Source organism: Zingiber officinale, chromosome 1A, assembly GCF_018446385.1.
Source record: "Zingiber officinale cultivar Zhangliang chromosome 1A, Zo_v1.1, whole genome shotgun sequence".
Classification (NCBI taxonomy): Eukaryota; Viridiplantae; Streptophyta; class Magnoliopsida; order Zingiberales; family Zingiberaceae; genus Zingiber; species Zingiber officinale.
The window spans coordinates 187,863,738-187,886,479 of NC_055987.1; the positions used below are offsets into that span (position 1 = coordinate 187,863,738).

At 37.7% G+C, this 22,742-nt stretch overlaps 1 protein-coding gene across 1 annotated transcript; it reads right to left on the reverse strand.

Moving 5' to 3' along the window:
* Nucleotides 1-8,243: 8,243 nt before the first annotated feature.
* Nucleotides 8,244-8,798, reverse strand: LOC122008318 (dirigent protein 22-like). The gene has a single exon (XM_042564030.1). It carries the CDS (start codon nt 8,796-8,798, stop codon nt 8,244-8,246), a length of 555 nt encoding a protein of 184 aa, XP_042419964.1.
* Nucleotides 8,799-22,742: the final 13,944 nt, after the last annotated feature.

Consider the following 22,742-nt stretch of genomic DNA (forward strand, 5'->3'; position numbering starts at 1 on the left):
GGAAACATCAAAAAAGAGGCAGAGTTAACCAAAGAAGAGAGGAAAAGGAGACGGGCCAACCAGAAAAGAAGATTTCAAAGATTGAAAGGTATCCTTTATTCGCTTATATTTATGGTTCTGCTTATTTTCATGCTTGTCTACAATCTGTGCATAATGGTCAAAAAAATTAGTGGCGAACTTGTGGCAGACATGATCCACCACTTAGAATTACATAGTTCTTGTGCACAGGATTGTATAATTTCATTCTGCTTTTTTTAGGTGTCCTCAAGAGTATTGGGAAGAATGCCGACAAGCTAAAAAAATGAAGAGACTTTAACAAATTAAGGAGCACTAGGAGCTGCAATCCCTTCTCTTCACCGACATCTAAGTAGAAAATCTTGTGTTATATTGTTCTACCTTTGTTTTAAAAATGTTATCATTTTGTTGGTTGCTTATGAAATTTTGTTGGTTGCTTATGAAATTTCTTCAGAATGTTATAAATATTATTTTTGAATGTTAGAAAATTGTATATTAAATTTTATTTTGAAATTTAGTATTTTGAATGATTTATAATATTGGAAAATTGTGTATTAATTTTTTTTTATTTTTTTACTAAAAAAGACAACGGTTTTTCACCGTTGTCGTAGATAGTTTAAAACTGTTGTTGAAGACCCTATTATTAAAGGTAGACGCTCAAAGACAACGGTGAAAAACTGTTGTCTTTGAAGGAAAAGACAACAGTTTTTCACCGTTGTAAAAAATGTTGTCTTTCCCTTTAAAGACAACGGTTAAAAACTGTTGTCTTTTGCCACCCCTTTTAACAACACGGCCTTTAACAACAGTTCAAAATGGCCTACGACAACGGTGAAAAACCGTTGTTGTTTGACTTTTTTCTTGTAGTGTTGGTGTGGTCGGCCACATTAAATTAGAAAGGATTTTATTTTTTAAATCTTTCTTATGTGGAAGGCATGGTTTTAAAAGAGAGTTTAAAATTTAAATCTTTCCTTTTATAACTTTCTACAAAAGATTAAGAGAAATATTTGTAACTTTCCTTATTTGTAGTTAAAAGGAAGATTTTAATTTTTGATAAAACTTTCCTTTTATGAAACCATTCTCATGGTTTTAAATGAGAGTTTAAAATTTAAATCTTTCCTTTTATAGTTTTCTACAAAAGATTAAGAAAAAAATTTGATATCTTTCCTTATTTGTTGATTGAAAGGAAGATTTAATTTTTGATAAAACTTTCCTTTTATGAAACCATGTTCATGATTTTAAAAGAGAGTTTTAAAATTAAATCTTTCCTATTATAGTTTCTACAAAAGATTAAGAAAAGATTTGATATCTTTCTTATTTGTAGATTGAGAGGAAGATTTTAATTTTAAAGATAACTTTCCTTTTTGGAAATCATCCACATATTTTAATAGAGAGATTTTAATTTATAAAAGTTTCCTTTTATAACCAACCATGAAGGGAAAATTAATAGAGAAATTTTTATTTTAAAAATTTCCGGAAACAAATTAGGAAGTTTTAATTCTTGTGATTAAAACTTTCCTTGCTTGGAGAATTAGAGGTGGCTGGCCACTTTAATAAAAGAAAAGGAAATTATTTTTTATCAATTAAATTTTCCTTTTCATGGCAAAGAAGATAAGGAAGTTTTTATTAAAACTTTTCTTATTTGCCAAGACCAAGGATTATAAAAGAGAGGAAGGGGGTGCCTTCACAAAGAGAACTCTTTTCTATTCCTCTCCTCTCTTCCTTGGTGTGGCCGACCCTCTTATTCTCCCTTTTCCTTTTTCTTTCTTCTCCTTGGCCAAACATCATCATCTCTTGGAGCTGGGAAGGTGGCTGGATCTTGCTAGGGGAAGAAGGAGGAAAAGGAGGCTTTGTTTTTAGTATCCCTTGGAGCTTGGTGGTGGTGGCCGAGACTTGCTATCTCTTGGAGAAATTTGCTTGGCCGAAACTTGGCAGAAGGAAGAAGAAGGGCTTGGGTGGTTCTCATCTTGGAAGATTGTCGACCACACGACGTCCGAGATAAGAAGAGGAATACGGTAGAAGATCAAGAGGTTGTTGCATACAAAGAAAGGTATAACTAGTAATTATTTTCCGCATCATACTAGTTTTTCTTTGTATGAATTCCTAACACAAGATGCTAGAGATTCTAGATATTTGGATTTGTTTCGAATTTGTGTTTCTTTTATTTTTCAATCTTTTGATTCGATTGTTCTTTTTGGTTAAACCTAGAGTTATATAAGGAAATTAAATATTGAATTTCATTAAGAGGTTTTGTCGAGGCAGTGGTGGATGTTCTCATGCCCAAGAAGGCCAAGTGTCTCGCCATGTTTGACCTAGGAGCCAATTTTCGAAATAAATATTTAATTAAATTTGTAACATAGGTGGATTTGGATCTATAATGTTAAGTATCGTTTACGATCGAAGTCTAAACCTCTAAGAACAGATAAGTTAAATTTAGAATCAATAATGTTAAGTTTCGTTTGCGAATCCATATTTAATTTCTAAAGAACACAATAGGTTGTTAGGAAAGGTTCAGGACTTGTACAAAATTTTTATACAGGGGAACTGGTACGATATTCCTAGGACCAACCAACACTTGATACTGTATTTCCCTCCTTTGCAATGGAATCACGTAATGTAAGATTGGGACTTTCTGCAGATAGATTTCAACCATTTGGCCAGTCAGGACAGCAATATTCATCTTAGCCAGTTATATTAACACCATACAATTTACCACCATGGATGTGCATAAAAGATGAATTTATGTTTCTTACTGTGATTAATCCTAGTTCAACCAATCCCAAAGAGAAGATAGATGTTTTTTGCAACAGCTAATTGCCAAATTAAATGATTTATGGAATGTAGGGTCAGTGACTTATGATGTTGCAAGTAAAACTAATTTTAGATTGCATGCTATATTATTATGGGCGATCAGTGATTTTTCGGCGTACTTAATATTGTCAGGATGGAGCACGACTGGTAAATTAGCTTGTCCACACTGCATGACAGATTTTGGTGCATTTTCATTATCTTGCAGTGGGAATGTATCTTGGTTTGATAATCACCGTAAATTTTTACCTGTTGATCACCCTTTTAGGTGAAATAAAAATAAATTCCTAAAGAATATGGTAGTCAGAAAACCTCCTCCAACAGTCCATACTCCAGGTGAAGAAATCATTGAACAAATAGACAATTATGGATTTCTACCAATATCTCAACCTGGTTCCAATAAGTTAAATAAATACATTGTTAGGATGTGCAAGTGTAGTTGAAAGAAAAGGAGTATTTTTTGGGAGTTATCATATTGGAAGTATCTACTTATTCGACATAATTTAGATATCATGCATTTTGAAAAAAAAAATCTTTGATAATATCTTCAACACTATGATGAATGTGCCTAGAATAACTAAAGACATTGCAAAATCACGTGAGGAATTAAAAGAACTAGTCAACAGACCGGAGTTGCATCAGGATGAAACAAGCAATAGATTTCCAAAGGCTTGTTATGCATTAGACAAAGACGGTAAACAGGCTTTGTGTAGTTGGTTGAAAGAAATAAAATTCGCAGACGGGTATGCCTCAAATATGACTCGATGCGTAGATATAAAAAGGTTAAAGATGTCTGGAATGAAGAGTCATGACTGTTATGTATTCATGCAAAGACTTATTTCAATAGCTTTCCATGATTTATTTCCTCATAATGTTTGGCAAGCACTCACAGAATTGGGTCTATTTTTTACAGATTTGACAGTGAAGTGTATTATGATGGATGATATGCTTTGACTAGAAATAGACATTCCTCTCATACTATGTAAGTTGGAGCATATATTTCCATCCAATTTTTTTGATTCAATGAAACATCTTCCAGTTCATTTACCATACAAGGCACAAATATCTAGTCTTGTGCAATACAGATGCATGTATCCTTTCGAACGATTTTTGAGAAAATTAAATAATAATGTTCGTAACAAAGCAAGAGTTGAGGGTTCAATATGTAATACTTATCTGATTGAAGAAGCATCTTCTTTCTGCTCCTATTATTTTGCTGATAATGTGAAGACCAAACATCGCAAGTGTCCTAGAAATTATGATGATGCTCAGACAATAGATCATTCGATGCTTTCTATTGTTAGCCAATTGGTGCATCTGTTTATAGATTCTTAACTCCAAAAGAATATCATGCTGCAAGAACTTATATACTCTTAAACTGTGATGAAGTTAAACCATACATAAAGTAAGTTGACTTCTCTAATAAAAAATTTATCACCTGTTTAATTTATTTGTTTGATATCTAAATTATTTTAAAATTATCTTCTTTCCCAGCTTGTATGAATAACAACTATATCTACAAAATCCATCAATGGATGCATGTGGGGTAGCTAAAGAGTTAGAGGCCAAATTTGTATTATGGTTTGAAATATATGTAAGTTGGAGATTTTATCAAATCTTTAAGTTCATGTGTATTACAAAATGTTCTAATGTCTACTAATTTTATAGGTTAAAGACAGTAAAATATCAAATGTGGCAGATGATAAGATAATGAATCTTGCATCAGGACCCCTCCATAAAATAAATGTCTACTCTGATTACTATATGAATGAGCTTAAATTCCACGTGGCACAACAAGATTCATGGAGATTAACCTATAATTCTGGTGTTTGCGTTAAAGGATCTATGGACAACAATAACACTCAGTTTGATTACTATTGTAGACTTGAGGAAATCATAGAGGTTGAATATCCTGCATTACCTATAAAAAGGTGTGTGTTATTTAAATGTTCATGGTACGATCCTACCCCAAGAACAGTAACTAGAATATATCCACATTATAATTTAATTGAGGTTAATGCAAACAAAAGGTTCAATAAGTTTGAACCTTTTATTTTCGGAGTACAAGTGGGTCAGGTTTTCTATCTTGAATACCCTACGAAGAGAAGAAGACCTAGTGAATGGTTATCTGTTTGCCAATCGAAACCTCGCCTTACAATAGAAATGTCGAACACCATCACTGTTCAGAACCATGATGCATTTCAGAATGACGAATTAATGAGACATTCAGTTGATACACAACTCCAATCTAGATCTCAATTACTTATAGATGTTACTGTTACTTACGAGGAGATAGACGATGGAGAGATGTCTAACAGTGAGGATGAAGTTGTACTAAGAGAGTCTAGTGATGAGGACTTAGAAACTGTTATTGTTGATTAGTCAGATGTTAAAAATGATAAAATATTAGTATTATGTTAAGTTATGTTCATCCTTACTGAGAAACTTAAGTGTTCATCAATTAAGTTATGTTTGCAGATTGTTTTGTATTGATGGCATGCATGTTTGTAAACTTTAGTATATATATGTGTTATGCTGTAATATTATTTTGCAGATATTATTATGGCTGAGAAGCAAGCAGTAGCACCCTGTGGCTATAAGGTTATTAGAGTTGTTGGAAACACGTAAGCATTTTTTTGTTATTAGTATTTTTTGTTATTAGTATTGATGTCATGCATATTTTTTTTATTGCCTATTCATTCCTGATAGCCATCGAATTTCATCTTACATCATCGAAAAATTTAAAGAAAGTAATTTAATATATTTGATATTCCATGTTATATTTGTCCTTTCATATACTAAATATTTAACTTATAATTGCAGAAAAGGTATACATGGGAAGAAGGCCAAGAAGAACAATTTAAGGCCACATGGAATAATTATTGTGCCAAACTGCATAGAAACATGATGTACTACATAAGAAAGAAGGGCACAAGACCGATGTATGTTTCTGAGGTGGTATGGTGGACGACCACCTAGGATGCAGAGAGGTGGCAAGAAAATACAGAAACGGCTAGAACAAACAGAAATACAGAGCCAGGCGGCCCGAGCACTGGAACTACTCGGCATACGTCAAGATCCAGATCCTTTATTGAGCATGCCATGGATCTGGTGAGTTTAATTTAAAGTTAAATAAACTAATTTTATATTTATTATTAAATTTATATAATTTTGTCCCAAATTATTTGTATGTAGGAACATGAACTAGCCCACCAGCCTATTTGTATGGAGGTCTTTCTTAAGACCCACAAGAAAAAGGATGACATATTTGTCGATCTCAGATCGAAGGGCATACACATAAGATTATTACTTTATTACATTTAACTTTCTATCATTATATTAACTTTTGTAATTATGATTAAATTGAATAATATTCATATTATATTTTTTTCACACGGGATTAAATTACAGAGAGTGGCTCGAGCATCTCTACTCGCTACGACCTTAGCTCCCAAGCCAAAGTCATATTTGATCGTTTGAGGACTCCTAGGGGTGTGATGGTTCCTCTTCTTCTTCTTCAATTGAGATGCAAACTTTAAGACGGGAAAATCAAGAACTACGTACTCAAGTTGCCTCAATGGATCAGAAGATTGACAAAAAAAAGGTGGAACCGCCACCCTAGCGGCCCCCTAGCCCCGACCCCACAAGATTCCAGAGGGAGTAAATCACGGTTAATGCTGGGCAGGATAGGTGACTGGGGGTCGAAGGAATTTTTGGCGTAGTAGACCAGGATTTTATCCCCGAGTGCAACTGGCGACCTTCGACCCCACGACTTCATTGGCAAGCTGCAGACACCTAACCAGCTGATCCAGCACGTGAGGGCTCAATGGATCAGAAGATGAATGAGTGGATGGTGGCTGAGCGATAGCGAGATGAGGATGATCGGAAGAGAAAACAAGATCATGAAGCTCTCATGGCTCAAATGCGAGCGTTCGTAGGTCATTTGCCCCCACCGCCACAGGAGACTCAGGATCCATCAGATCATGATTATTAGTTTTTTTTTCAAGTTTGTTTAACCATAACTTTAAATTTTTTGTCATCCATAACTCATACAAAATATATTTATTATGGTTTCCTAATTTACTAGATTAATATTTAAATTTTGTATTACTATATGTTTTAGGATCCAGACCTATTGTCATTAATGATCATCATTTTGCTCATGTTGACTATCCAAGTATTAAAACTTATAATATATATGCAACATTTTTAGTTATATATAAATATAATATAAATTTATCATATTTGTCATTCTATATTTTTAGTTTTTTATTACTATTTGGATCGTGAAATATATGGATATATGAATGTGAAATGTATTTGTGAATTGTAAATTTTTTATATCGTTTGTATATATGAAAATGTCATCGTTTGTGATGGTTCTTTATGTATACTTGTATTTTTTTTAAAAAATTTCCAACGGAATTAATATTTCGTCGGTAAATATCGAAACTATTTCCCGACGGAATTTATAATTCTCTCGGTAATTACCAACAGATTTATAAATTCCGTCGGTAATATAGAATTCCGTCGGTAATATTACCGACGGAATTTATAAATCCGTCGGTAATTACTGATGGATTTATAAATTATATCAGGAATTTTTAAATGTAATTACGGTGGATTAAAAAAGTTTGCCGACGGAATACCTGTTTCGTCGGTATATATATACCGACGGAAATAGATATTCCATCGATAAATTTATCGACGGACTACGTATTTCCATCGTAGTATATTTTTCCGAAGAATTTTACATCGACACATCAGTTTCCATCGATAAGTACCTCTACTGATGGAACTACGATGGAATTATCCGTCAGTAATGCTTTTTTTTTTTTTTTTTTTTTTTTCGCGAAGGCCGACCTGACTAAAGGAAGCGAATCTAGTAGCAACAGGCGTAGCCAAAGGAAAAAAAAAAAACTTACGGAGGAGTTGACCCATCCCTAGATTGGAACACATTCTTTAGTAAAATGGTTATATATGATCCACATCATTAGGTGAAACAGGGCCGACCAGACTGATGGAAATGAATCTAGTAGCAACATGCATGCGTGGCCTAAGTCACAAAAAAAAGAAAAAAAAGAGGAATTTACGTGGGAGTTGGCCCATCCGAATATGGGAACACATTCTTTTATAAAACGGTTGTACATAATCCATTTTTTCTTTCATATGTAACTTTTCAAGTTTTAATTTGGTTGCGGTCTTTAACATGCTCATTATGAAAAGATAAAATAGGGAAGTAATATTAATCAAGTACCATCCAATCTTTTTAATCATCTAAAATAATCATGAACTTTTATAATACAATTTAGCTTAATTATTAAGATAAATGTATTTCTATACATAAAATAAAGGATTATGAAATAATTAATTATAAATGAGTAGAAAAGAATAATTGCATATATAAATGTTGATATCAAGTCTCAACGGAAGGTGATATAAGCGTCGAGCTGTCCTGTGAGGGTTGTGTTGGTAGCACGAACTTCCGTGGTCAAGAGGTATCCTCTGGCCAAACGGAACTTTCCTGTGCCTCCGGTGATCGCCCGTTCGAACACGGTCCCGAGCGGGGCGACCGGGAACAACCCCTGCAGGGCGAGGGAGCTGCCGTTGTACTTGCCGGCGGTGAACACCAGCTGGAAATTGGTGAGGCCAGAATTCTCGGCCAAGCTCGAGCCCACTCCCATGCCCTGGTTTCGGCCGACGATGGGTGAGTCTGTCTCCACCCCGGACCGCAGAAGGTTGTCGTAGACGATGACGTTACCAAAACCAGCCCCAGAGTTGGAGTCACGGCGCTGGACAGCGTAGACGACAGTGGCGCTGGGACCGGAGCCAAGGATTCTCTCGTGGTTGTAGAAGCGCAGGTGCATGTAGCCATTGGGGTTGGAGGAGGCAGCGGCAGTGGCAGCGGCAGCGGCAGCGGCAGCGGCAGCTACGAAGAGGAAGAGGAGAAAGGAAGGAATGACTGAGGAGGCTGCCATTTTACAGAGATGCAGTAACAAATTGTAAAGAAAGAAAGGAATGATGAGATGTGTTTGAATATTGCGGAGTTGCAGGGCTCTATTTATAGTAATGCACTCAGGGACGGAGTCGATACTTAATACTAGAAGGTAGCAGGTCGTCGCCGTCTCTTGTAAGTTGCCTCGTCTGATATTTAAACAAAAGACCAGCGCGTCGTTGTGGATATACAGAATTGAATCAGTCACCAAATAATTGATTAATTTGGTCAACCAATAAGATCTTTTGAACGATGAGTTGATTTAGCAGCCCTTTCCGTCTCTTTCTCTCTCTTATTCAGACGCGGACGCGTTGTTGCCCCGGCCCTCTACATTGATGTCAACTCTTCTTTAAAAACTGTGTTCGTGTAAAATAATTTAAAGTTTTTTAGATCTATCCGCTAGTTTTGTCTATCAGTTATTATCCATTTATAACTAAGAGATTGTGTAGAGCTTAAAATACTCCAAATTCTTCATTAGTAATACATACATGTTTTGACTATTATTGATGTAGCACAGCTTAGCAAACAAGGATACAATCTTGGGATCCAAAACTCAGTTACTATAATAAACCCAAAAGTTATTGTAACAATTACTATAGCAAACCATAAAATAGCTAAAATCCTAATTTTAAGGTTTACAATCCATCAATCAATTAATACTATTGTTTCAGTTTTATCAAATATAAATTCTCGTCTTGTCTAGTATTCAATTAACCTCAACCTATCAAGAATTCGTTTGTGCACCCTTTGATCAACCCTAATAAGTCTGGACTTCATGCGCCAAATATCCGATCACGCTTATCCTATCAAAACTTCACATATGCTAAACATCTAGTCTTTCTTGACATGTTTGGACATCTGCACTCACTATAATATCCAATCTTTTGTGATCTAGTAGAAACTTTCCATATTTGCCTAACATCTAGTCTCTCCAGTTATTTAGGGTTTTTCTCCATATTACAAGTGTCCTGTCAAACTTGACCTACTTGATTTTCGCTTCTCATGCCAAATGTCCGATTTTTCATAACCCAAGTGTCTGATTAACCGTCACCCAATTGGACTTTCGTCATCTATACTCACAAAGTGTCTGATCAACCACGACTCCCTTGCATTTTCTCATATCAACTCCTTATTGGACTTCCGATTGTCAAATATCCGGTCAACAAAGACACACTTGGACTTTTCACTTCTTGTCAAATATCTGGTTAACTTTGACTTACTTAACTCTTACTCAACCAACTAACATGTTGATCAGACATCTAAACCCAACTTGAGTCAACTTGAGCTTGGTCAATCTAATCAATCTTGACCCAATGTCGATTGCACCATCATTGAAACTGGATGAGAGATTATTTGCCCCCGATCATGGTTGAGTTGGTTACTGTGAGATAAATATTGCTATAATGGCAGGGGAAAAATCTCAGTAAAGTTAAGAAAAATACCCTTCCTCGCGCTCGTAATGACCAGCTTCTCGATTTACTTTCTCACATATGGCCATGAGACTGACCATGTGGAGTTACTGAGATGGCAGATTTCACTTTTTATTACCAAGGATGAGATGTTATTTTAATAATAAATGAGAAAGAATACTCTTTTATTTCTTTTTTTTTTGCACAATATCAAAATTATGAGTACTTGTATTTTACTAAAATATTTTTTTATTGAAATAAGATAAGAAGTTGAGAAAAAGGTAAAAAAAAATAAAGGCCTCTTATAAAATTTTAATTAATTTTGTAAATTAGAATTAAGAATTTTAAAATATTATTTTTATCTTAATTATGTGATTAGTTGTACTATGTTACACTAAATATAAAAACAAAATCAGATAAAAATAATAAGGCTAACAGTTTATGTTGGTCTCGTTCGGCCGGTAAGAGGAAAGAATTACCTTGAAATATAATAAAACACTTTCTTTTACCTTCTATTTAGAAAAAACAAACACGCATTAGTTAATCAAAAGTAATGGCATAAATAGTATGACAAAACTCCAAGTTTACTTGGTTTGCAACCAGGAAGGTTGCTAATCCAAGACAGTTAAAGCTCCAATAGAAAGTTCTTCTATGTTGAAGGCGGAGAAGACCCTTATAGCATTGAGAGTATAGAAGTTCGAAGCAATAAATATCATAGAGTGTGTTGTATTGAACTATTAAAACTAGGACTCTATTTATAGCCCTCTGGTGAATTTTATCCATTGCTGATTTGTCATGGTCCGGGTGACTGGACCCTCTCCAGGCACCCCCAAGGCGGCAAATTTTATCTCCGTGCAACGGCTTCGCGCAACCACTGGAAGATGAAGTTTTGCATGTTCGAGTGCCTAGACACTCTCCAGGCACCCGGACCGTTGCATACGTGGACCCGAAAAGCGATCCACTATGACAAGGCGTCCGCTGGGCACCTTGGTGGTCCAAGGGCCTAGACCATTTTGTTTGGGCAAGGTGCCCCAAGAGTCTGGACCATTTTGTTTGGGTGCCTGGACGGTCTCGTACTCATATTGGTCAACCTTGTGATGATCGTCCGACACCTTCTCCGAGCGCTTGCTTCGTCTCTGGTCACTTGGGTGATCCTCCAGCCTTCCCGAGTTGAGCTCACCCAAATCCAACTTCGGCCTTCTCCTCGAGCAGGCTTCGCACAAAGGCTAGAAGATGAAGTTTTGCATGTCTGGGCGCCTGGACCCTGTTCGAGCGCTCGGATCGTTGCTGACGTGGACACGAAAAGCGATCCATTACGACGAGGCACCCGCTGGACACCTTGGTGGTCCGAGAGACTGGACCATCTTATTTGGGCGCCCGAACGTGATGCAGGAGATAATCGAAAATTGGGGTTTTTTTTAAGTAATTATATGTTAATTAAGTTTAGTTTATTTTTTATATTTAATTTTGTCCTAATTCTTAGGAACCGAATCTTGATTGTTAATTTATCCTAAATCTTAGGGAATAAGTCTAGTTGATTATTTTTCTATTTAGATTTTTTTGAGGGTTTTGAGAGCTATATAAACCTATGCTTAGAAGATGTTTGGGAGAAGTTATTTTGATATTGAATCAATTGGTTTCACTTAAGCCACATTACTACTACATCTCTTTTGTTCTTTATTTCCCGCTCTTATCTTCTCAAGAAGGTTTTTTTTTTAAAACCTATCTTGAGCTACTTTATATTTCGTTATTTCTCTCTTGTTTCTTATTAATCCCTCTGTAACTTCACGCCCCAGAATAATCTATATTCTGCTCGGCGTCAGTTGGTATCAGAACTCATTAAGATCCAATGGAGGGTCGTCATGGACGTGGTTATGATCATGAAAGGCAGGTTCCGGCTGAGGAAGTTTCACATTGTGGTCGTAGCACCCAAGATGAGATTCAGTATCTACAGAGACAAGTCACAAAGTTATCTCAATGTCTAGCGACACGAGAACGTAAATATCGTAAGTTCCTTTATTCCCCTTTTAAAAAAGCTCTAATTTCCAATCGAGAAGAGTTGTCCAAGCACAAGTTTGGTTTCGAGAAATACGGATTCAACCACCCCACCACCTACAACTTCGAGAGAACACCAACTCCCCAGTGCCTCTATGCCCCCCCTTCCTCTCATGGCGGCGGAGACAACCTTGAGGATGCAGACCTCGACAACATTGAGTACGACCAGTCCTACTCTCTCGATCATCCAATTGCAGGAGGCAGTGAAGACAATGACAAGATCGAATTATTCGATGATCTAATTTACAAGGAAGACGAGATCGAAGCACTAGGCGAATCGATATTTGATGATGAAGTTGACGAGGTACTCTATGGTGATGACCATGAGATTTTGGTTTTATTTGAGAATGCAGTCTGTGTCGTATCGGAAGAAAAAGGTGAAGAAAAGGGAAACTATGGATGTTGAAGACATTATTCCGAACTCGAGGACGAGTTCTTTTCAACCTGGGACGTCTGATGCAGGAGCATCCAGTGACACAATCATCTCGTACCATCAACATGGCTATGTTCCCCTTGGAGTTATTACAAGAAGAAAATAAAGCTACCAACTTTCCTTTTGATTCTAAAAGAAGGACGATCGAGGATACTTACAAGGAAGATGATGAGTTCGTGGTCTTCTGACATGGTTGCACTCTATTTGGAGTCTGGACGAGATGGAATTCCTTCAGATTTGGTAACTAATAACTCTACACTCCTTTCTATGTCCAGATATTTGAACATGATGAAGCACGAAGACATGGTCTATACTTTGTTTCCAACACAAAAGCGATAAAATAGACCTAGACTTGGATCTATCAGCCGAGGTGCAACAACTCCTATCCGACTTTGTTAATTTAATGGCTGAAGACCTTCCTCCGAGACTTTCCTCTAGGAGAGACATTCAACACCATATTGACCTCGTTTCAGGGTCAATCTTATCTTACTAGCTGGCATACCGAGTTAGCCCTAAGGATGCTGAAAAACTACAATGACAAGTTATAGAGCTATTGAGACAAGGTTATACTCGTGAGATTATAAGCCCTTGTGTAGTCTCTTCCCTACTTACTACCATGAGTATTAAGGTTACCGACTTTGGATCTTTCTCAGATATGTATGTTGATGATTCCTCCTTTGGCAAGATATTTCAAGAGGTAACTAATGGACTTCGAAATGACTTTATTTTGCACAATGATTATCTATTTCATGGACTACTATTGTGCATTTCAGATTGTTCCTTAAGGCAGCACATTATCAGTGAATTGCATAACAAATGATACTTTGGCTGTAACAAGACATTAGCCCTCATCTCTTCCGACTTCTATTGGACCAAGCTAACCAGTGACATAGCTTATTTCGTGGATCGTTGCTTTGTTTGTCAGCAATTTAAGGGAACCCTCACCAATGCAGACTCTATTCTAGTTGTGGTGAATTGATTCTCCAAGATGGCTCACTTTGTGGCATGCAAAAAAACCATGGATGTTGTTCAGATTGCCACCCTCTTCTTCAACGAGATTGTACTTTTACACGGTATTCCTCAAACTATTACTTCGGATCATGATACTAAATTTGTCAATTGATTTTGGAAGACTTTATGGGAAAAATCTAGGGATAAAGCTAAACTTCAGCAGCGCCTATCACCCTCAGACAGATGGTCAGACCGAGATAGTGAATCGAAGCTTAGGAAATTTTCTGAGATGTCTCACAGGAACCAAACCAAAGCAATGGGATATAGTTTTACCTCAAGTAGAATTCACATACAGTATATCAAAGAACATGATAACTGGTTTGAGTCCTTTCGAAGTTATTTATGGATGAAACCCATCTAGGGTACTGGATTTAGTCCCTATTTTACGTCCCGGACAAACTAACCCCAAAGCTGAGGAGATGGCCAAGCTTCTTCGAGTTATTCATGAGTAGGTTAAGCAAGCTATTCAAGAAAATAACACTGAATACAAGATCAGGGAAGATTGGCATCGACGTCAAGTTCTTTTTGACATTGGTTATATGGTTTGGGTTGTATTAACTCGTGACTGTTTCCCTATTGATGAATACAACAAGCACAAAGATCGAAAGATTAGACCTTGCAAGATACTAGAAAAGATTAATAACAATGCCTACAGGTTGTGACTTCCTAACCATTTAAAATCTTCTGATGTTTTTAATGTAAAACACCTAAGTCATTGTACTCTGGAGGCGGATACACCCACCGTAAACTCGAGAATGAGTTCTCTTCAACTCCAGGCGACTGATGCGGGAGAGAATCCAAAATTGGGGGTTTTTTTAAGTAGTTATCTATTAATTAAGTTTAGTTTATTTTTTATATTTAATTTTATCCTAAATCTTAGGAATTGAGTCTTGATAGTTAATTTATCCTAAATTTTAGGAAATAAGTCTAGTTAATTATTTTTCCATTTAGATTTTTTTGAGTGTTTTGAGAGCTATATGAACCTAAGCTTAGATGATGTTTGGGAGAAGTTATTTTGATATTGAATCAATTGATTTCGCTTAAGCCACATTACGGCTACATCTCTTTTGTTCTTTATTCCCCGCTCTTATTTTCTCAAAAAGGATTTTTTTTTTAACCTATCTTGAGCTACTTCTTATTTCATTATTTCTCTCTTGTTTCTTCTTAATCCCTCTGTAACTTCACGTCCTAGAATAATCTATATTCTACCCGGCGTTGGGACAATCCGGGCGCTTGGATTGGTCAACCCCGTGATGACCGTCCGGCGCCTTCTCCAATCGCTTGCTTCATCTCTGGGCGGCTAGACCTTCTCTAAGCGTCTGGACCGTTTCTGATATGGATTCAAAAAGCAATCCACTGTGATGAGGCGCCCGCTAGGCACCTTAGTAGTCCGGGCGTCTGGACCATCTTCTTCGGCGGTCGGATCGAGGCTAATTCGGGTGCCCTATCCAACAGGTTCGGGCGCCCGGATTGAGGCCGATCCGAGTGCCCTGACCAATTGGTCCAGACGCCTAGATCGGTCAGCCTTATGCTGACCATCTGCGCCTTCTCCGGTCGCTTGCTTCATTTCCAGTTGCTTGGGCGATCATCAGGCCTTCCAGAGTTGAGTTCACCTGAACCCAACTCGGCCTTCTCCTCGAGCAACCTTCATGATCTCGACTTCTCGTCCCTCTAACATTCTAAATGTCCTTCTCGTCTACGGTGTACTCTCCCGTAGTATCTTGTCCCTCAGATGTAATGAGCGTGTTGACTCCCTTCTCGTGCCATCCTTCTCACTATCTACGTTTTCTGCTCGATTTCTTATGTTCCTAAACTCATGCACACTTAAACACAAGGATCAAATATATATGACCTATATTAATCTTATTGACCATATCAAAACTAACACTGAGTAGTTACAATTTATCAATGTATAAAGTTAAAATTTTAACATTTAATTGGAAACATTTCTTGCTTATTATTAGATAAAATAACTAATTACGAAAATCAGTTTATATCTTTGATAAAGTTGATGACTAATTTTAAGCTTAAAATTATTAATTTTTCTTTCACATTTATAAGGCCATAAACTTTCATTCATCTTTTCATGAATATCAATGGAAAAAAATGATTATATTTTTATGAATATCAATGAGAATATCAATAAAGATAATATATTTTTATCATTTCACATTATTATCCATTTTAAACTAAGAGATTGTGTAGAGCTGAAAAAGCCCAAACTTCTTGATTAGTAATACATACATTTCAATTGCTTTTCCACTATTACAGTCTCACAATTTTCATCATCAATGATGAAACCATAAATATTAATTGTTAATAGCATTGTTGAAGGGTAAACCTTATTAATTTCAACATTTAAATGTTATGGCTCTAAAGGAGGATGAAAAGCACAATGTGTATGTGTGCAAAATATTTAATTCAAAGAAGTTTAACTTATCTCCTTAATCTCTTGTCCCAAGAAAATCGATAAAAAAAAAAAACCTTAACTTCTTACTATTAAAAAATCATATTTATGAGCTCTGAAAAACTTGCGGTTAATAGATTCAGATGGGGAGGTGAGTTGAGGCATCTTGGTTGGCGTACCTTAACTTAGGTAACCTAGACTCGACGTAATATCTTCTTCACTTGGTCAATATGGATTCCACATGATTTATTGTGATTATAGAATGTACATATATCTTTATAATGATATGATATTATCCACTTTGGGTTTAGGCCCTCATGGCTTTACTCTTGGACTCTCCCTAAAATGCCTCATGTCAATGGAGATATCATGCATCCTTTTAACCCAATGATCTTTACCAAATCTTTCCAATGTAGGACTTTGATTGAACCCTAACAATCCTCCCCTCAAACGAAGGACCACAATTACTCTCATGGTCAGGGCCTCCTCGCGAGCATCAGGTCACTCTGACCTACTCTGGGCCTCCCCACAAGCATCCGCGCCCGGTCACCATGACCCACTCCGGGCTTCCCCGCGAGCATTCGGTCACCTTGACCTGCTTCGAGCCTCCCTGAGAGCATCCGGTCACCCTGTCCTACTCGCCTCCTCGCGAGCATCTAGTCACACTGACCTACTCCAGGTCTCCCCACAGACATCAAGTCATCCTGACTTGCTCCGGGCCTCCCCGCAGGCATCAAGTCATCCTGACCTGCTCCGGGCCTCCCCGCGAGTATTAAGTCACCTTGACATGCTTTGGGGCCTTTCCCACAAGCATCCGGTCATCCTGACCTATTCCGGGCCTCCCCATAAGTAGCTTGATCCGGTCAATCTTGACCTATTTCGGGTCTATTCATGAATATCCGATCACCTTGATCTACGAGCATCCGGTCACCCTGACCTACTTACCTCTCTGCAAGTATCCGGTTACCTTGACATGCTCTAGGTCTCCCGGAAACATCTCATCATCCTGACCTGCTCCGGGCACACCCTCAACTTCGTTCAAGGTCGCCCCACATAGCATCTAGTTTGGACCATGACTCTGATACCATTTGTTGTGCCCAAAGGATGTCCAAATATCTCCACAATGACATGATTTTATCCATTTTGGGCCTAGGCCCTCATGGCTTTGCTCTTGGACTCTCCCCAAAAGGTCTCATGCCAATGGAGATATCATGCATCCTTTTAACTCAATGATCTTTACCAAATCTTTCCAATGTGAGACTTTGATTGAACCCCAACAACATGGTACACCTCTATCTCAGTCAACAAAGATTTGAGTTAAGTTAGAATCCCAAAATTATGTTTAGAACTAGTTGGGCCCAGCGGAAGCTCGACAATACTCATTAAGAGTTCGGTAATACTCATCGAGAGCTCGACAACATTCATAAGGGGTTTGGTAGTATTTTAGGCTTTTCGGCCAAGTTCGATAAGGTCAAGTCTGAGTCATTAGGATGCACCTATGGGACAACTAACAAATGCGGGACGACCGAGTTCAACAAAGGGAGGTGCATCGGTTATGGAATAGATGTTAAGGGCAGGCTCCATAAACGAGCGATGGTTATACACGTGTAGGAAAAGGTGTTAGTTACAAATGAAGGTAAAGCAAGGAGGCACCGATTACAATAGTTATGAAGGGCTGGAGTTATACTGTCATCGCTGGAAATGATATCACGACCTGAAATAAAGAGGTCACATGAAGGCTAGGAGGCCACCAAGATAGAAGGAATGCATTTTCTTCTCTTTCTCTATAAATAGGTTAATCGTTCCAATGGAAAATGTATGCCCAATTCATAACATTCCCATTTTGACTATTGTTCTTCATTCTACTACTTTGTTCTCTTTTTCAAGTCTGTCTTGAGCGTTAGAAAGATCACGCTAAGGTGCTCCATATCCTTGGTCCACCCTTAACCTCGGGTAAATTTTTTTCAAAAAGGAAGGAGGGTGCTCAACGATGTAAAATACCAAAAAAGGATGAACAACCATAAGAAAACTTTTAGAAATTTTCTAAAATATTTTCGGAGCACGTATGACGAATTTAAGGAGATGAATTTATAGGCTTGGGGAAAACCTTTTTGGAATACCAATTAAGAGGAAGTTGATTGAGAAATCAACCTTAGGTTTAATTAAGATACCTAAGTTAATTTCCTTTTTCATATTTCCTTTATTCCCTCATTCCTCTTCCGTTTCCTCTTCATTCTTCCCGAACCAAACACCCGCGCCATCTCCTTGCTCGCCGAAGCCTTCTTCTCTTCGCCGAGCCCGATCGCCTTCCCCTCTCACGACGTCTCTTCTTCCCGACGCGTACAAAAACCCTTCCTCCTATCATTTGCGCCGGCTCGACTCTTTCCTTTCGCCTTTGCCTCGATCCTCTTCTTTTTTTTCCCTCTTTGCGTCTCTGCCCTAGTCATAGTCGGCGTCGGCGCATCCGACCACGGTGCCGGTAGCAATCGTCGATCACCGACGTCCAACTACCTTTGCCATCTGCCCTAGCTATTCTCACATCACCCTCTGTGCAGTGCTATCCACGTCGATGCCACTCTATCGCCACGATCTGTCTTCTCTTTTCCTCATCATGGATGCGATCCACCAGCACACCTTGGGCAAGGGGGGGGGGGGGGGTTCGCTCTGATCATCGTCAGTGGCTTCAGACACTGCTAGTAAACCGATCTGCCAGCCACATCCTCTGTTCCTCACGCGAGCACCATAGACGCATCACCGCTGGTTGCTATGAGTTTACTGCTGACACCGGATGCCTTTCTCCTCACCCTGACGGTGCCCTAACCGATCTGGTCAACCATCGCTTCTTTCTTCCGTGCTACAGTACACTACAATCCACCTTGCCGACACTTGAGGTAATTGATTTAACTTAGTCGATAAATTGAGAGATTTATTGATACTTAGTTTTCCTAGGAGGATTTGATTTGGAGGTTAGTAGCTTCAGCTAGCCCTGACTTCTATTTTGACAGTGAGTCTCTCTAGCTGTGAATCATCGATTGCTGGAGAAGGAGCCAAGCTACGAGCCGTAGAGGTAATGCAATCTATAGGTTATGGATTTTGAATGCTAGATTTTCTGTTTAGGGTTTTGAATCATGTAAGAATCTGAAATAGAAGGGAAAGTGGCGATGATTGGGTTTATGATGGAATGATTAGGGTTAATGGAGCTAACCCTAGTTGATCGATGGATTAGATTTAGTTGGGGATTTGATTGAGCTAATTAATTTATATGTAATTAGCTAAATCTGTGTATCATGATTTGCAGGACTTTGATTCGAGATGAGCGTCTCGATGTGGGATCTTTCGGATACGATCTCCATTTTTGAGGTGGGTACCTAGACTTATCTCTTTTGATAATGTCATTTTGATATGCGTAGTAGGTTATAGCCACTAATAATAATTATGTTTATCTTTGTTTTGGGTATGCCACTACTTGATACCTATAGCATGCCTTTGTTTGTTTTTATCTGTATGCATTTACACTTATATTCTTTTGTTCTTGCCATGTGTACCTATGATCATATAAGTAGTGATATACATTGTCTTACTGTGTTCAGAACTAGTTACTAGACATATCTGACATGTATACCTAGTTTCATCATACTTAGATCCTTGTTGAATTTCTTTACCTTTTGGTATATATTATGGAGGTGTCAGGATTTACATGCTTAGTGACATGCATCATTTTGCATGTTGCATGCTGAGCGATTGTCGGTTCCATTATTGTTGAGCACATCACTTCAGTTACATGGATCTGCACACACAACCATCATGGGTTAGTGGTATATCAGGCAAAATGTGTTGCAGCAGGCTGCTCAGTCAAGGGCTTCGCTGACCCGCTCATGGGTAACGGTGACGCAGCGTGGTAGCAGGACAGGGATCCCTCCTCTGGATTATCTCAGGGAGATGAGAGCATTGAACTCCCCCACTTTATTTGGGGTAAGAGGATAGGTGTACTCTGACAGCATCCTGTCTACTCGGTCACTCAAGAGTAGTGTGTTGGTGTAGCGGGATCGACAAGAGGGGGGTGAATTGCCTGAAAAATAAAGTATACCCTCCTCAAGACTTTCAACTCAAAAATGCAATAATAATAAAGAAATAAACTAACAAAAATAAAGAGAAGACAGAGAATTTAACTTGGTTACAACCCAAGGGGTTGTTAATCCAAGGCGATGAAAAAGCTCAGAAAGATCTCATTCTCTAAAGACGGAGAAGCCTTTTACACACTGAAAGCTCTAAACTATTGATAGGAATTAAATATAGAGTTGATTGATTAATTTCCTAGCTCCAGGGGCCTTTATATAGCTCCTGGAAATCTTATCTCGGCTCTTGAGGGTACCTCCAAGAGGATTGAGGGCACCTCCAAGGAAAAGAGTGGATAAAACTTTATCCGCACGCATAACGGCCAGTTTGACCAGTTAAGGGCGCCTCCAACTGCCTCTTCAGCTAGTTCAACTCCTTCTTCAAGCTTTTCTTCATCTTCACTTTGGCTTCCGAAGTTCTGATCGCTTGGGTGATTCCGATCAACTGAAATAGGGCTCACCGAACCCAATTTCCGGCCTTCTCCTCGAGTAGGTTTTCGACCCGGCTTCTCGTCCCTCGAACGCCGCGCACATTCTTCTCGTCCACCGATGTACTCTTCCGCAGCTCTTTCGTCCTTAGGACGCACCGAGCCCGTCGGTTCCCTTCCGGTGCATTCCTTCTCGCTAGTTGCGTTTTCCGCTCAACTTCCTGCGCTCCTAAGTTCCTGCACACTTAGACGCAAGAATCAAATAACAAGCAGGACCTAACCTAACTTGGTTGATCACATCAAAACACCCACGGGGTCCAACAATCTCCCCTATTTTGATGTGCATCAACCCAAGTTCAAGTTAGAGAAACAAACATACAAATAGTAATTTAAAGAAATTACAAAACTAACATTGTAGGCAAAAGGTTGCAATAAAAGAATTTGCAACACTAAGTAAAGTTAACAAATTTTAAAAAATATTAACTCCCACTAACATGGTAACTTCCCCTAAACTTATCCTATCTCTCCCCCTTTGATCACATAAAAAAAAAATGAGGTTATAATTTTCAAGGTAAAATTTCTAGGTTTAAAAAAAAATAACTTTTCTAAGTGAATATTCAAGTTTTAAGATTAACCAGTTTTAAAAAATTTAAAAAAAAATGTTTTAAGTAAAATTTTTCAAGTTTAAAAACATAATTTACTAAGTAAACAATTCATTAAAAAAATTTCTAAGTTAAGAAAAAAAATTTAAGAATTTTCTAAAAAAAATTCTAATTTCAGAGGAAATCATAACTTAGGCAAAATATATTATTTGAAAATATTTCTGAAACAAAAATTTTATCCAATAAAAATTTTTCAAAAAAATATTTTTGAAGAATTCCCAAAAAAAAATTAAAAAAAACTTTCTAAAGCATTATTCTAATTCTAATTCTAATTTTAATGCTTTATCAGAAAGTTAATTAAATATTTTTATTCCAATATTTTGGCTTCCAAGTTGTGGCGAGGCACTAGACCTTCTTGGTTATTGGAGCAACAACCACTTCCTTAGACAAAGCCTCATAAAGAAATTTTAGTGTTTAATTTTCTCTCTGAAAGCTTTAATTATTATTATTTTTTTTTTTAAAGAAAATTTAGTCTAGAAAAAATTTTGGAACCCAGTAAAGGTTCCTTCCTACTGGATTAACCAGAAACTTAGGGGGTACATAGTTTCTAATAACTTTTCTAAGTTGTCCCTGATGTTTTCTAATGTACCAATTTAATTTTCCATAAATTCTAAGTTTTTTATTTTGGAAATTTATTTACGCATGCATGATCATTTTCCAACTTTTCAATTTCTCATTTTCTAATTTTAAATTATCATATATTTCTAGGGGACATGCGTTTGCTAATTTTACTTTCAATTCAACATTTTCTTTTTCTAATTTTGCTAGATCTTTCGTAAGCACTTTGATAAATTCAAAAGACTGAGTAGGGGTGAGAGCACATACCTTACTTACCTCACTTGGTAATGCTCCCCCTTCATCATAGCTTTTCTCTTCCGATTCTCCCCCTTGATCTATACTCATCTCTGAGTCCGAGTCATCTTCAAAGAGATGGTTGGGCATCAGTGCTACTCTTGAGAAGGCTTCGACTTCTGACTCGAAGGATGAAGAATCATCCCATGTAGCCTTCAGACTCTTGCGTTTGGAGGACTTTGGCCTTTGAGACTACTCCTTGTCCCTTTTCTTTAATTTAGGGCAATCATTCTTGATGCGCCCTTCCTCGTTGCAGTTGTAGCATCGAACCGTCCTTTTATTGCATTGATGATTTTTTTACTGCAATCTAAATTTATTAGTTTTAATAAATTTATTCAACTTTCTTACCAAAAGGATCGCTTCAGATTCGTCGATCGATGCTTCAAAGTCGGGATTGTTGGTGCAACATCCCTCAGGTCAAGGTTGACCTGGGTGACCAAGCTGAGTCTTGGTTTGAGTTTAGATGTTTGACAATAAGAAATTGATTGAAGAAGAGTCAAGTAGGTCAAGGTTGACCGGATACTTGACAGGGAAGTCCTGGTGAGTGAAGCCAGG